Here is a 17,241-nt window from a genome sequence, read left to right as displayed (position 1 = left end):
TTTATTCACACCGTCACATACAGTATATGTCATTATCTACAATCAAAAGCAATGTGTCCCATCAACACTGTTACTCCAACCCTGTTCCCATATAGGCCTAATTTTCATCATAATAATCTTACATTATTTTCTCAGCTCACAGTGGTTCAACCTATTGTCCTTTTAATTGTTTTAATAGTTATATGCATGATGTATTTGAGCCAATATTTAAAAAGTAATTAAATTAGTAAAAAAATGCAAAACAAAAACAACCAAAAAGTGACAATTAAAAAATAGGGTGATATAGATTTCAAAAGTTGATTAAATTAATATAAGTCAAGTCTTACCTGAAATTAAATGAGTTAATGTTACTTTCTTTATTTAATGGTAAAGGATTTATTAAACAATATTTTATGGAATTGGGAATGACCCATCTCACCACATGACCCAGAACAGACTCACACTTCCACACTAGTCTAGTTATACATCATCATAGTCTACTATTGGATGGGTAAATGGAGTTCTGCAAAGTAATTACAACAACCTGCAAAGAAGATTACAGCTCTCTTCTGCTTTTGCAACTTTTTTTATCCACAGATGCATTTTGTATTTTTGCATACCCTGTCTAATAGATGTACAAATGACTGCATATTAGGCACCAACATGAGTAATGTTGCACTATAGCGACCCTGTGAGGCTTTGGTGATCATTACACCTCAGCTAATAAAATCTGTTGGATGGGTGGAAAGTCAAGAGATGGACAGCTGTTCTTAAGTGGGGCAACATGATAGTTTTAGTCTGTTGGAGGCATGAGAAGAAGGGCCAGGACATCTCAAGGCACTTTACACATAGAGCAGGTCTAAACCATACTCTTCAAGTTTAATTTTAAAGAGACCCAACATGATGACAATGATGCACAAAAGGGGAAAATTATGCTTTCTGTCTGCGTGAAGACACGTTAAAGTCATTCCCACACTTGCACCTCACTTTCTGCTAGTGTGTTGATTTCAGTTTCAGTTATTTCATATTGACTGGTAGATGTTACAAGACATTATCGGTTTACAAGTGTCGTACAAAGATAAATAAAACATTTAAAAAAGAAAAACTTTACAGTCAGATTTTACTATAACCTGTAACAGTGTGCAATAGTTAACAATATAGCACCAACCACTCTTTATATTAAGTGTTAGTGTAGTTTAAATAGTGTGTAAGAGTTGATAGCTAAATATTAAATTCATAAAAAACTTATTTACATACAGTATAGTTTATAACATCTGGACCAGCATCTGTTAAATTAACAGATTAGTGATGTATTAAAATGACAGCAGTGACTTATGAAAAGGATTTAACTGCATAACAAACTGACTAATGAGTGAAAATGAGTGTAGTAGCAGCTAATTATCAACAAAGGTTTAGTGACTAGTTTTAAGGGATGATCAGTGACCATAACACATCAAGTTTATTCACGTAAATACAAATTTTATTTATATAACTCAAATGGAAAGAGAGACTCAATATTTAGTCCAACGCTGCCCTCTACAGTAAAACAGCTATTAGCACAGCCTTAAATATGTCTTCCTTATTTTGCATCTGTCTAACCAGCTGTTACAGAGGAAGTACCCAGATCCTCTAGTTACATAAAAGTGGCAGAACAACAATGTAAAAATAAATACGCCATTACAATTAAAGGTCCTGCATTTAAAGTCCTTATTAAGTTAAAAAAACAGAAGAAGAAGTACAGATGTGTTTTCAGCTGATTGTGATCAAACTGAAAAAGAAGAAGAAGTAGTCCATCTTGTAAATTGGCCCCAATGACTGATATTATTATATTATTAGATTGTTAAAACCTGTGCATCAGTGTTTAAGTAGCATTTTACTGTTGTAGATGGTGGAAGTGGTCCTGACTTATCTATTTCAGGTAGTTTCATCCAGTGTTGAACAAGATACAAGGCTGAGGGGTTGTATGAGTAATCATCAATTTTTTGCTGAGAAGTTTAGATGAGAAATATTTCTTCAATAGAAGTGCAAACAACTCTCATACATTAGAAATAACACAACTTGCCCAACCAGATGTGGTTTTTGTTTAAAGGAAACAGAAGTGTTTGACCACATTAGCATTTGAAGAGTACTAAAGTTCAACACACTGTTGTGGTGGTTTATAGTGCCGTGCACAGCTGAGTGCAACAGACCTATCATATACGTACATATATTGGTGTTAAAGTCGATATATTAAAAATGACACTCAATCTGGGAGTGCTAGCATGCTCCAATCAGCAGGCAAACCCTTAGTTTACCTTTCCATCATGAACTATGCTTTAATTTGAGACGTACAGTACAAAAATCTTAGTGAAACATTTTGCAAATGCACCAAGTGTAAGATCAAGGAATTTAAAAACTTGCCTTCATGTGTCCTCTACCTAAATGTCTTGGTTAAATATGAAAATCAAACACAAAATACATCAAAATACTTCATAAAGCATTCATTCAAAATTTCTATGAGCACTTGAAAACAACATTACTGTTTTCCTCCACCAGGAGGCACTGAAGTCCCAACTTCAGTCATCACTGTTACATTTGAGTTATGTTAAAAATAAATGATTAATAAAAATGCTCTGACAATCCCTGATTAAACCAAACCACATTTATCATCAAGCTATTTTTAAAGAATACAATGAAAGCAGCTCCTGCTAAAATAAGTACACAGCTTTTGTCACCTGGTTGTGGTCACTGACCAGTGGTCTTGAGTGTATTTTAATAATAGGTAGATTCTTGATGTGTTGATGAAGAAGGAAACCACAGCTGACATGTCTCATTTGTATGTTTTAAAGGTTTTATTACAAAAGAGAACAGTGTCAAACATCCAATCTTGAGAGAGTCTTGGTCCCAATCTGAATCTCTCTCCTTGTCCGCATTCCTAAGCGAAATATATAGAGTTCCCTGTCTCTAAAAGCTCCACCTTCTAAACAAATGGTCAGTCAAGAAACATAGCCCTGGCCCTCATTTATGACTAGCTTTTAACAAATGGTCAGTCTGGAGAAATAGCCTCTGGCCCATCCTTTATGGCTAACTTTAATCTTTAACCTGTAAATGTCTGTTCGAGTGTCACAGAATTTCCCAGGATGTCAAATAATGTCACAGAACCAAGGACCAAGGCAGAACAGACACCTCAGTCTTAAGTCAACAAGGATCTACAAAGTTTGCTGTGGCTTATTGCAAAATGATAAATAGCTCTGCCAGCAGTGTGCAAAGAAGATAAACATGCAGGTGAGATGTATGTGTTAAATCTGGTTTGTTTTAAAGATTTTTACCTTCTCATTTTGCAATTGGTATGGAAACCCTGGTCCTGTGCAGATCTTAACTTGTAAAATGACATGAACCACTCACACCTCCTGTAGAGGAAGCATGAGTGGTTTGTGCGCAAGTCCCTTTAAGCCAATCTCAGTTTCATGTAGCCTACATTTATATACCACTTGTTCTCATTTCCATGTACATTTGTGCCAACACTGACTATTCACAGCCTGAGATTTTAATCAGCCAAAATCTTGCATCATAGTGTTTGTCAATCAGAGAAAAATGTTCCTAGTTCTTCTGTTTATTCTCCCCTCAGTTATATATGTATATATATACATACAATTAATATGTATGTACATATATACATTAATTGTGAAACATTTATTGCACTGAAGCCCCATTGGAAGAGTAATATTAGAGCCAACCAGTGTCAAATGCACAACACTGTTGTAAAGTTGTAAATGTATTATTGAATTTTGATCTGAATGTACAAAAGATGTGATTCCATTGCAACACCTCGGCTATATTGCTCACATAAATCCAGATCTATTAAATCTATTAACGTGGGAGGTAGATTAGATGACAAGCGAATGTTCGATTTTGGTGCTCTTACAAGCCATGAGCAGAGATTTGTATGTCCTCTGACACCCACCTGAATTCACTTTCTTCTTTATGTTCAGTGGTCAGTGTTTTTTTGTACCCACACCCCTTCACGCACCACACCCTCTACTTGTTTGTGGTTGTACCAACCTTTGTAGAGGAATATGTACACATGCTAAGAAGTGTGTGCAGGGGCTCAGTACATACCCCTGTGGTACCCCACTATTGAGGATTAGGGTGTAAAATGATTGTCTGGCTGCTGTTTGGTAATAAGAGCGTGTGCCATGGGTTAGTTTTGTTGAAGTAAAATCTGGAGCAGGCTTTTGTTTGGTGGTCTTGATTCATCTCTTAAGGTTTGTGCAATTATCAGATTTGAAGGCAGGGCAGCTTTTTCAAATATTGCTATTTATCTCAGCCTTTTTGATGTGGGAACAGATTTTCTATTCATGAATACACATTCTTCTTGTGTTGATTTGAGAAGTGCTTTGGTGCAAACGCCCCTGCATAGATCCATAATGATAGTCTAAACATTGTCCTATATGTTCCTCAATCTGGTCTGACAGTCTACATTTAAAAAAACATAGGAAGTACCTTGTTAAGAGTCAAGGGTGGACTTCTTTCATCCCCTAGAGGAACTTAAAAATATGTACAGTAGGCTAAAAGAAAAAAGACTTGGGATTGGTCATGGCAATATCTCAACTCCATCATCCTACAGTGAAGAGCTGACAGCAGACTGTACATTTACATTTGTGCATGTTGAGATAATAAATAAATACTGTCCACATTTCTATAAAAAGGTGGATCATCAAGGAGCACGTCTATGATGTGAAACTATTGGTCATTCCGCAATATCTGCATTTTGGTTTCAATTTGTGACCACTGTTCCTCTTTTTGGACTTTGTTTCATGTTGCCCTTGATGAAAATAGTAAACATTTTTGCAGTTTTATAACCAATGACCCATTATTTGAGGGCATTAATTAGCTGCTTTAGAGTTTAGAGTTGAGTTAGTTGTCCCAGGTTATTTAGAAAATTTGCACATCAACATGTTGAATTTCAAGTTTCTTTTATATGTGAGATTTTTTTCCAACTATAAATAACCTATAGTTGTAGTATAAAGGACTTTTTTAATGTTATTTTGAAACAGTTTTCCTGTTGTTAGCTTTCATATACAAAAAAAAGTGGGATTTTTGTGGTTGTGCCAAAACGTTAATCTTTAATTTAACTATGTGACCTCACTTTCTTTAACTTTTTAGTATGTGTGGATCCAAATTAATTCATTTATTAAATAATGTTAATGTGCATCAACTACATGTCAACACACCTTATTAGCAGTGATGTATAAATACTGTACGTCACTGAAAACATACAGCTGGCATGTTACACATATAGAAAAGCATACAAAAGAGTTTGATTGAATAGCAAATTACAGTTTAGTTTCTTGGCTGTGGGTTAGGGTTAGGGTTAGTAGTTGTCCAACCAGTGCATGACTCACTTATCGAGAGTTACTAACTTTTACATTCCACGTATTGGATACTGAGTTTTTTCCCCCAACTTTCACTTCATGAGAAAAGACAGAAATGAGAAAATGCAAACAGTATGATCCACAACTAGTAAAAAGGCTAAAATGGCTGACAGAAAAGATGCTGTTTTGGTTTCCTGTGTCATTAAAAAAAACATCCAAAGATTTAATATATTTTACACATATCATTGGTTATTGTTCTATCAATATAATATCATACATGTATATAAGTTGTTCATCTTTTCACCCAGTTAATGAATCATGCTATGACACGAGCTTGTTATTTGAAACAGCAATATTTTATTAGCAAGCTACAAGCAGTATCATAATCGTTAGAGCATGAAATGATGATGAAAAATTACCACTATTCACAATCCAAATAACTTATTTTTAGTGATGGGCATTAATCTCACTGTAATCTTGGAATTAATCTAAAATTAATCTAGATTAAAATGGCTCATTTCAATTCTGCCGAAGGCATTCAGAATGTGTGTGCTACCCAATAGGGTTGGTCCGATGGGGTGTCCATCTGCGATTGCATACAACACATTTTTTGCGTATTATTTTGTCATTATTACTTATTTTTCATCTGTTCCTCAGTAGAACACAAACAACAAACACACATAAGCACAAAAAGACAGCTGGGATAATTTCTTAGTCGATAAAGCAGAGTTGTGTCTAGGACCTCACGATCTGCGTGGTGACCACTCAGACCGACTGTCTGGCCCTGATCTTCGTCTCTCGATTCATCTGACACCACACGCACGGGTAGCACCAAAGTAACTCACAGCAGTCTCCGAAGCTGCCTCCCTGCAGGGAAGAGGGGAGACCAAGTGTCAGAAGGTGGTGAGAATGATAATGTCACATAGTTGAAAAGACACAAAAAAAAATTGAGAAGTTGTGCTTTACAACATCAGTCAACTCTCACATTACACCTCGTTTTCCCAGCACATAACTTATAGCAAAGTATTACCATGCACCACAAGATGAGTCAACTAAATGCAGCACATCCGCTTTCAGAATCATTTTGAGCACAGATAGGGAAGAAAGTCTCACGAAATCATGAGCCTAATAGCTTACATTAGTGAATTTTGGCTATGTAGACATTGAATGAACACATATTTACTGATAAAAAGGCACATATCCAAATATCTGTATTGGCACTTTAAGACTCAATATTGGCTAATTTATGTCAAAATCATTATTTATCTGTAAATTAAATGTTTTGACTCAGCTCTAGCTGACATTTAAAACATGTGCCTACTTCCATCATATATACCCACTCCCCCCCTCCCCTCAAACAAGTCTTACATAGATGCCATGTTTCTCTCTAATGGAGGAGCGGAGAAGGCAGGAAACCACACAGCAGCAGTCCAGGAGCGGCATGCAGAAGCACCAGCCGTTTTTACTGGCCGTCTGACACTGCATGCAAGGGAAACAAAAGAGAGCGCAGCAACCTTGAGGGCAGAAGAGACACAAGAAACAAAGAGAAGATACAAAATGACTTTATTGTTAGGACATGACATTAAGATAAAGCAAGAGTTAAAAGTGTTCACATCTATCTCTCTCACATGATAACTTTCCAGAAGTGAGATTGACCCTTCTGTTTGAACTCAGCTGAAAGAAGAAGTTCTTGGATTTCACAAATGTTCATTTACTGCTCATGAGGAGCACGAGCTATCCTGTGAAAACTGCAAGGGTCAAACAGGATGCTGTTGGTTTCTATATGGAAAGTGATTCACAGTTGGGACTACTAGTCAGGAAATCTTCTGCTGCTTCAGTTTTTGAGCATTTCTTTCTTAAAGCTGCTTATATTCCTTATTTTTCTTATTGTCAACAAATCCCATCAAAAGCTATGTTCGTCCAGTCAGTACTTGTTAGTAGGATCACTCTTCACAGAATTTGTTGATAACATGAAAAATACTGAATGTCACTATCCTTCTCCTTAAAATCCGCCTCTCGAGAGTCTCTAAGTTGATACAAATGGTAAATGGACTGTACTTATATAGCACTTTTCTAGTCATTATGATCACTCATTCACACAAATTCATACACTGATAGTGTGATACTAAATTCCTGAAGAACCTCTAAGTTTCTTTTCCTCTTTGCTAGTATGCAAAACAGCTTTTTTCCAAGAGCTGCTGACAAACTGTTGAACGGCCCCTGAACCCCTGAACTCCTACCAACACTAATTCACTCAAACTATCTCACACACCCTGGAACTAAGCACAGTATACTGTCGCTCCATCAGTGCTGTCACTGTGCACAAATATTGCTCACGAGTCATTGTAAGGCTCACTGTCCTCGGACTCTGTGTCAGTCCCAGAGTCAAACAAAGCATCACCCTCTGTTCCATCCAGTGGAATAACAACAAAGCTAGTGAATCTTTTAGGCTTCAGATCTGTGCTCATACTGTGTATGAGCACAGATATAAAATATATAAAATAAAATCACCTACATGCCTACCTACCTACATAACTACATACATACATGCATACATGCACACATACATACATCTCCTTTTCTAATATAATACTAAACAAATATAACCCTTATGTGATGATGACGTGATGTTGTAAACAAAAACTGCTTCTTTTATACATATAAAACTAGTGACACATGCAAGGGGAACTTGATAAGGGAGCGGATGTAACCTCTCCCTCCTGTGATGGATGACCCAACGCCCTGTTTGGCTTGACCTTCAGCTATAAATGTAACACAAAGGGACTACGCCTTGAGTATTTTACATGGATACCTTGAGTGGTTGATGTTAATAAAACCTTTGATGATTGATCGTCTCAGAGTCCTATGTCAGTAGTACATAGCATGTAACATATATACAGTATACACATAAATACGTCTGCAACTTTCTATAGTGGTCCCAGTAATATTTGTTGTAAAAGTGTACAGAAGTAGAATATTACAGGACATGGTTATGCTATGTATGAGTAATGAAAACCTTATAAAAGTAGCTGTCACAGCAATACTCTCCACTCATATCTTGGGATGTTGATTTGAAAGATTCAATTAAGTACAACTAATCTAATTATCTGTTAACATATGTTCTGTCAGTGTCAGAGCCTCTGTATGAGATGCTTCAGTCAGTAAATGAGCATTTTAAAACTTATGTAAACCCACCCTGAGTGCATAATTTAAACTGTTGGTGCCAATCCATTTTGAACGAGCAACAGCCAATTGAGAAACTACAGCACTGGGCCGGCTGACTATAGCACTGGGAATGTGGGAATGTTGCGTCTCTTTAAAATTCAAACCTGAAGAGAGAACCTGCTCTATGTGTAAAGTGCCTTGAGATAACTTTGTTGTGATTTGGCGCTATACAAATAAAGATTGATTGATTGATTGATTGATTGATTGATATAACTCAGTCAGTGAGTGACAGACATTTGGGGCCCCATTTTAACGATCTATAGCGCATGGCACAAATCATGTGGTCTTTGGTGTGTATCTAAATCCACTTCTGCTATTTTATGGTCAATGCACCAGGGCACACAGTCTAAAAGAGATGGACCCTCATTAATCATAGATGTGTTTTGGGCGTAACACGCGGTAAACTCACATCTCACATGTCATCTCCCATTCCCTTTAAAAGCCAGGAGCACTGTCACTTTGGTGAACTGCAATTATAACAGCGCATTTGTCAAGCGATGTGTTTCAAGAATAAAACATGAGTTACTTTTGCTGAAAAGAAAGTTATAACTAACCAGTCTGATGAGTGTGTGTGAGGTGTGTGTGGTGATATTGTAGCAGCCTGATGTCATCGGCTGATTTATTGAACAGTGAGCGGCTGTGCATCATGGCATTTATCAACATATCAGTCCTACAGTATAAACAGCTGTGGATAACAGACACTGTAAGAATCACCCACTTTCATTAACAGATCAGTACAGATGTTTTAACTACAGATGTTTAAATGGCAGCGGAGCAGCTTTCCTCCAGAAGCAGACGTGGCTCTGAGATGTCACTTTTATTTCTATGTGTTTGTATGTTTGTGTCCTTGAACCTTGGTGTTATTGGGCTGGTCTGGGGCTGATCCAGACAAAAAATAATGAATTTTAAGCCCCATCTTTAAAGCGAACATAGATGAAAAGTTCCTAAAGGACATTTTGGAGCATCTGCTGATGATCTTGTGATATATCTAGAGCAGTTACTAAACAGGCCTCATGATGAGATTATTCTCTCAACATTTTATCCAGGAAAAGGTTTCTAGTGATGGTCATCATATCTCAATCCTCAGCATTTACAGTTTTACACTCCTCATGTTCCTCCCTCCTCTTACATATCTGTTTTTTCAGTCTGAGTGGAAAGATTTTGTTTCACACTGTGGGTGTGAGTGTTTTTTGTATTGACTCACATGTGTTCATATCGCTAAAGCAGTCGAAAAGGCCAGTGCTCCACTGTTGGACGGAGGTAGTCGTCCTCTCCACCTGGGTTGGTTGCTGGAAGGTCATGTCTGGAGGATACAAAACAAAGTATATTATTACAACAATAAAAAATATCAGCACATATTGGACAGTATATACCAATACAGATATAGTTGGGATAGGCCATTATCAGCCAATCAATATATTGATCAGACTCTACTTCATACACAGGAAATGCTGGATTATGAACTTTATGGCATTTTCCATTATTTGTACAGTAATGTGATAAAGTGTCTTGATTTATGCTGGTATTTCATTTGACTTACCAACAACAACAACAACAACAACAACAACAACACACTTTCTTCACTGGTTGTTTTTCATTTAGCAATTTTAAGTCAATTTTACAAGAAGATAATTATAGGTAGTCAGCAAATGATGTTTTATTACAGCATGTGATGGAGGATTTTATCAACACAGCCCATTCCTAATATATGATACTTTAAATGTGGACTAATACCATATACTTCACAGCAATTTAAGCCATGTGGAGTTCCTCATAATGTTTTTTTATTCTATAGAAATCAAGAAGTCATAGTGCGTGTGGGTGTAGCTGCACAAACTTAACCGCTATAAGGTTAACTATTTACTGACTGTTCAACTTCAGTCCTTTTGTTCTTAACAGGCTTTTCAGGTTTAAAATTTCTTACTAAAAAATGAAGGGATTTTGCATGTTTTATGAGTTGGGTAAACACATAGCCGTGATAAGAGGAACAAGTAACTTCTACTATGAGAACTGCTCTCTAAAATATAGTTGAAACAGACAATTTATCAAATGTATTTATTAGCTATACAGTGCAAAAGGCTTGTTAATGTTATATGTGGTTATACGGTGGTTAAGGTGGTTGACACGACTCTCACTGCATACTTATTTGTTCTACTTTACGCTAGGCTATTTTATCACCTGCTGTCCATGCAATAAAAAAGTTTAGTGAAATCAATTTTAAAAATATCGAGCTGAAATAAAAGAATCCTCCCACATGCATTATTATTGTAGCCCTCTTCAGATTTGAATACCATTCAAATACTACAAATGATCCTATTTAAGACATATGTACTAATAAGTTGTCTTACCTTTTCTGTGCTCGCTGAACTCAGAATGAAAAAAGGCGCTCGCTGCAGAAAAAATTATAGTTGTGTTAAGAACATCCCCTATATCTGGCTTTTTTTTATGCTTCTGCTTTTGCTTCTTTTTATTTTTTATATGTTCAGCCTTAATTGAGTGTGTCAATCAAACCAACACAACCCTGTTACTCATATTATCAGAATAAGAGAAATGAAATTCAAAGTTTTTATTTTTATTTATGTAGCTAAATTTGTCCTTGACCAGCCACCATAGCAGCTCATACAGCTAGTATCTACTCTTGACAAAAAGTTTGAACACTAGCATTGATTTGCAACCCTCTTACTCAAATTACAGTAACAGGGTTCCATCTCTTTCAAAAAAGAAAATATATTATCTATAATTAAATTAAATTTGAATGTGTTATGTATTAAGTATTTATTCATTTATTCACACCATCACATACAGTATATGTCATTATCTACAATCAAAAGCAATGTGTCCCATCAACACTGTTACTCCAACCCTGTTACCATATAGGCCTAATTTTCATCATAATCTTAAATGATTTTCTCAGCTCATAGTGGTTCAACCTATTGTCCTTTTAATAGTTTGAATAGTTATATACACAATTAGCCTACACAGCTGGAAATCAATCACTCAATCAATCAATCAATCAATCTTTATTTGTATAGCGCCCATCTTTATACTAATAGCAGGAATGACAGACACAATGTCTCATTTACAGCTCTTTATTGTAGTAAATTATTAAACTATTAAGTGTCTTCTCAAACATGTGCCCAAATACAAGTTATAAAACTACATGCAGGCTTTTCATACACCTACATCACTTAGGTAGTCGTCCTCACCACCTGGGTTGGTTGCTGGAAGGCCATGTCTGGAGGATACAAAACAAAGTATATTATTACAACAATAAAAAATATCAGCACATATTGGACAGTATATACCAATACAGATATAGTTGGGATAGGCCATTATCAGCCAATCAATATATTGATCAGACTCTACTTCATACACAGGAAATGCTGGATTATGAACTTTATGGCATTTTCCATTATTTGTACAGTAATGTGATAAAGTGTCTTGATTTGTGCTGGTATTTCATTTTACTTACCAAAACAACAACAACAACAACACACTTTCTTCACTGGTTGTTTTTCATTTAGCAATTTTAAGTCAATTTTACAAGAAGATAATTATAGGTAGTCAGCAAATGATGTTTTATTACAGCATGTGATGGAGGATTTTATCAACACAGCCCATTCCTAATATATGATACTTTAAATGTGGACTAATAAACCATAAAGTTCACAGCAATTTAAGCCATGTGGAGTTCCTCATAATGTTATTTTATCTCATAGAAATCACAAAGTCATAGTGTGCGTGACTGTAGCTGCACAAACTTAACCGCTATAAGGTTAACTATTTACTGACTGTTCAACTTCAGTCTTTTTGTTCTTAACAGGCTTTTCAGGTTTAAAATTTCTTACTAAAAAATGAAGGGATTTTGCATGTTTTATGAGTTGGGGAAACACATGACCGTGATAAGAGGAACAGGTAACTTCTACTATGAGAACTGCTCTCTAAAATATAGTTGAAACAGACAATTTATAAAATGTATTTATTAGCTATACAGTGCAAAAGGCTTGTTAATGTTATATGTGGTTATAAGGTGGTTAAGGTGGTTGACACGACTCTCACGGCATATTTAATTTATTTCACTTAACTTAAGTGACACTTAAGTGAAATAAATTTTAAAAATATCGAGCTGAAATAAAATAATCCTCCCACAATCATTATTATTGTAACCCTCTACAGGTTTGAATACCATTTAAATACTACAAATGATCCTATTTAAGACGCATATACTAATAAGTTGTCTTACCTTTTCTGTGCTTGCTGAACTCAGAATGAAAAAAGGCGCTTGCTGCAGCTCAAGGCTAAATTATAGTGGTCTTGAGAACATCCCCTATGTATGGCTTTTTTCTATTGTCCCTCCCACCTGATGACAAACTTACATATCAAATTTAACAGTTGAAACAAGTTTTAAATCTACTTTTTGTGGTATGATTTTGTTAATATAGGCTCTTGTAAATGTTACATCATAAACATCTGAAGTTCTGTCCCTGAACATGTCCGCAACCCTGTTACCAAAGACTTCTTAGCCTCCCAAAAGAAGAGTAAAAGGGGGTTAAGTGACTCTTGGATATCATCAAGCCATGTAGTAACACTAAGTGTAGTTAAAAGTTGAGTCCTATCTTCTATTTTTTATATGAAAGTGAAAAGCTGTCCCTTCCTCGCAGAGCTGCTGCATACTCGCGCAGTGATGTGACCGCAGCACAGCCAGGTGCATGCCTGCCAAAAAGTAGTAACAGTGCGACTTTGTGGTGTACTTTCTTTTCATGTGGCAAAAGGTACATGACGGTAGTAGCTGAAATAACGGATGTAACTAAACAACTGAGTAGTACTCGTGTTATTTTATAACACAGCCGACAACACAAACTATGAGTGGTGAGGTAAAAAGAAAAAGAAAAAAAGAAGGAAGGAAGGAAGGAAGGAGTGTTGATAAGAGTCACTAGCATTTTCTCTGAAAAGTCAATAACAACTAGTCATGCTTTTCTGAAAAAAAGAACAGAGAAGTACCACATTTCAAATAATCCATGCACAAAATACTAAAACATTAACTATTATAGTTGTCTTGAAAGCACCCCCTATATCTTGTTAATGTAGGCTCTTGTAAATGTTAAATCATAAACATCTGAAGTTCTGTCCCTGAACATGCCCGCAACCCTGTTACCAAAGCCTTTTTAGCCTCCCAAAAGAAGAGTAAAAGGGAGTTAAGTGACTCTTGGACATCATCAAGCCATGTAGTAACACCATGAGTAGTTAAAAGTTGAGTCCTATCTTCTATTTTTCATATGTTCAGCCTTAATTGGGTGTGTCACTCAAACCAACACAACCCTGTTACTCATATTATCAGAATAAGAGAAATGAAAGTTTTTATTTTTATTTATGTAGCTAAGTTTGTCCTTGATTTGCAACCCTGTTACTCAAATTACAGTAACAGGGTTCCATCTCTTTCAAAAAAAGAAAATATATGATCTATAATTAAATTAAACTTGATTGTGTTATGTATTAAGTATTTATTATTGTATTCACACCGTCACATACAGTATATGTCATTATCTACCCAGAACAGACTCACACTTCCACACTAGTCTAGTTATGCATCATCATAGTCTACTATTGGATGGGTAAATGGAGTTCTGCAATGTAATTACAACAACCTGCAAAGAAGATTACAGCTCTCTTCTGCTTTTGCAACTTTTTTTATTCACAGATGCATTTTGTATTTTTGCATACCCTGTCTAATAGATGTACAAATGACTGCATATTAGGCACCAACATGAGTAATGTTGCACTATAGCGACCCTGAGAGGCTTTGGTGATCATTACACCTCAGCTAATAAAATCTGTTGGATGGGTAGAAAGTCAAGAGATGGACAGCTGTTCTGAAGTGGGGCAAGTCTGTTGGAGGCATGAGATAAAGGACCAGGACATAGATGCAATGCCAAACAGGCGTTTTAATGGCCAGAGGAGTCACTGAGCCACACACATAGTAAAAACCCACACAGGTGATTTAGGACAGTGTAGGTGTTTACATAGGCTGTGCTTAACTGACATCTTCCTGACAATTTGAGGTATAATAGCCAGAATAAGTGAAAAAAAAACTGTGTGGATGCAGTAGCTTTAATATTTTGGGGAGTCAAAGGGATCAGTGGAAAGACCTGAACATCTTCATTTTGAACATGTCAGAACAAAGATGTCATCGTCCCAACCACCAGGCCTCAGAACATTTGCTACTGGGCCACAAGAAAGTCGTATGATTCTGCAAAAAAGTGAAACAGTGATAATTACCTTTAACCTGATGCAGTCTGTCATTCCCCACCCCCATACGTAAATGAGAGAGATTATGACTGATCCCAAAGCTAAAGGGCCCCTAATCACAGGTTTGTTTTTTGTTTGCCTCCTGAATGAAGGCACATCTTGGGCTACTGTACAATGACTACTTCTTGTATCTGTATGACAAGTCCAGTTTGTGCTATTTGTCCTTTTTCACAGAGGACATTTTGGCACTTTTCAAAGTAGGAAAAGCTCATGTCCAATTAATATAATTAATTATGGCTGGATCCGATTTAGGTTATGCATGGGGATTCAACAGTAGGTTATTGTTCTTGGACGCTTGGATAGAAATGAGCCATCGTTAATGATCCACTTGTGCTTTTCAGCTCAACATTACAAGTTGCTCAATTTAATCTCAAAGTCCCTTTTGGACCAGAGTCTGTCAATAAAGTACATACGACCCAGAGCAACAAAATGGCCTTAAAGGATAGGTTCACAGTTCCATATTAACATTGAACAACTTTTTCCTCACTGTAATCATTCACAGTGTGCCCACACAGTCATTTAAAAGTTGATCTTAAGCTTATATGAGGCTTCAGCAGTCTGCCTTAGTAATATCAAGTGAATATCTATCACATTTACAGTCTTTTTAGCATCAAATTCCCTCTTTGTGTTTCCTCGGACAGCGTTTCCCTGTTGAAATGGATCTATAGTAACAAAAAAGAGACTTTGGCACTAAAAATACTGTAACATTGAAAGACAGCTACTTGATTAGTCCAAATTCCTCTAGTACCTGATACAGCTGACACTATCAGATGCCCTTTCAAGACTTTTTGTTTAACATGTTAGATGATGTGTAGGGTTCTCCTTGTGTCATCTTGGGTTTGGCATCCCTTAATAAAGCCAGTCTGATCTTCATCTATCATTTCATTCTAACCAAGAAGAAATCACTAATCAGATATCACAGCTTTCTTCCAGGATGGTGGTTAGTGGAGTTCACCATGTTCAAGTGTATAATTAAATGAAGAAATTAATAGTGGTATAAGTTGGTCACTGAATGTTTTGTAACACTCTTTGATGGTATACCAGGAAGCATAGCAGGAGATGGACCCAAACACAGGTGCAGTGGCCAGAATAAACTAAAGAACGTCTCTTTATTTAGGCTTGAGTGCAGGCAGACCAAAAATGAGCTAAATATACTGAACTAATAACACAGAACAACAACTGAACAAAACCTGAACTGAAAACTAGGAATTAAATACAAACTGAGCTGATGAAACAAGGAACAGGTGACTAATGCAGGGCAGGTGTGGAGAGAAAAGCAGAACCAACCACAAACCTAGAAATAAAATCCTGAGATCAATGTGTCTCACTAACATTAAACTTTCTCAGATACAAGTGAAACCAGCAGGAGACACAACAAACATCTGACAGACTGATGCTGTTGAATCAATGTTAGATATTTACAGAATATACCTACAGATCCCTCTTCAATCCATCCATGAAGATTGATAGAGAACAGATAAATAAACACAAAGGGCATCTAAGACAATGTAAGAGCTCAATAAAGGACTAACCTGAATTAAAGTATGGGTCCTTCTCCCACTCTGTCCAGATGTCCCATCACAGGGAGAATAAGCTGAGGAGCTTTGGTGGACAATACTAGGTACTGCAGCAGAACCATCATTACCAGGGGACTTATTTGGTTTTAGTCTACTTACTGCTTTCTCTATTTCTGATTTTGTAGCAGGTGAGGTCAAAAGGTCTTTCTGATTTTTCCCAATTGCTGGTAAATCAAGCTTCTCTAGAAACTGATTTGTTTGGTCGATGTTTGCAGACAGAGGCTAGCTATACAAATTTCAATAACAGTTCCTGAAGATTGGTTGAATCAAATCGCTTATCTTATGACTTGTCCTGTTGTTTTTGCACTCTTTTTGTTAGTAATATAGTTGCTCTAGGCCCCACTTCATAGTGAGATTTTTTTTGGAAATATTTTGGTTAATAATGTATCTATACTATGTCTTATGTGGCTCAGTTTCAACCGTTTTTCCTTTTCCTTCTTACAAGCTTCTTCTTCTACCACAACATCTCTTCACAATTTAATATGTAATAATCCCACATTTAACTTCCATAATGCTTTGTTCCTCCTACAGTTTTGATTTGACCTTTAGATAAAATGAATGCCACCTCTTCAATTTACACTCACGTTTAAAATCTGTGCTTTCTTTTCCTCAATTTAGTCATTATTTTCCATTTGACAGGGTTACTCACAGGGTTCTTTCAGTAGCTTTTTTATCATTGTCTTTTATTTATATGTATGGAGTCTGTTTTAAGACAAATTTGACAGATTGTGAACCTTTAACTGAGCTCTGACTCTCACCATCTGTAATCCCTGCACTCAACAGATGGTGGCAGCAACATG

At 36.3% G+C, this 17,241-nt stretch overlaps 1 protein-coding gene across 1 annotated transcript; it reads right to left on the bottom strand.

Moving 5' to 3' along the window:
• Nucleotides 1-5,793: 5,793 nt before the first annotated feature.
• On the bottom strand, nucleotides 5,794-16,436 carry LOC128383839 (cornifelin-like). Its single transcript, XM_053343428.1, has 4 exons — nucleotides 16,397-16,436; nucleotides 9,763-9,861; nucleotides 6,702-6,847; nucleotides 5,794-6,200 (listed from the first exon to the last, which is right to left on the bottom strand). The coding sequence occupies exons 2-4, from the start codon at nucleotides 9,857-9,859 to the stop codon at nucleotides 6,099-6,101; spliced, it is 345 nt and encodes a 114-aa protein (XP_053199403.1). The 5' UTR covers nucleotides 9,860-9,861; nucleotides 16,397-16,436; the 3' UTR covers nucleotides 5,794-6,098.
• Between the last annotated feature and the right edge of the window lie 805 nt (nucleotides 16,437-17,241).

The sequence above is a fragment of the Scomber japonicus genome, chromosome 22 (genome assembly GCF_027409825.1).
Source record: "Scomber japonicus isolate fScoJap1 chromosome 22, fScoJap1.pri, whole genome shotgun sequence".
In the NCBI taxonomy this organism is placed as follows: Eukaryota; Metazoa; Chordata; class Actinopteri; order Scombriformes; family Scombridae; genus Scomber; species Scomber japonicus.
Note: the sequence above shows the minus strand (reverse complement) of the source record. Positions and strands in the feature narration are given on the sequence as shown.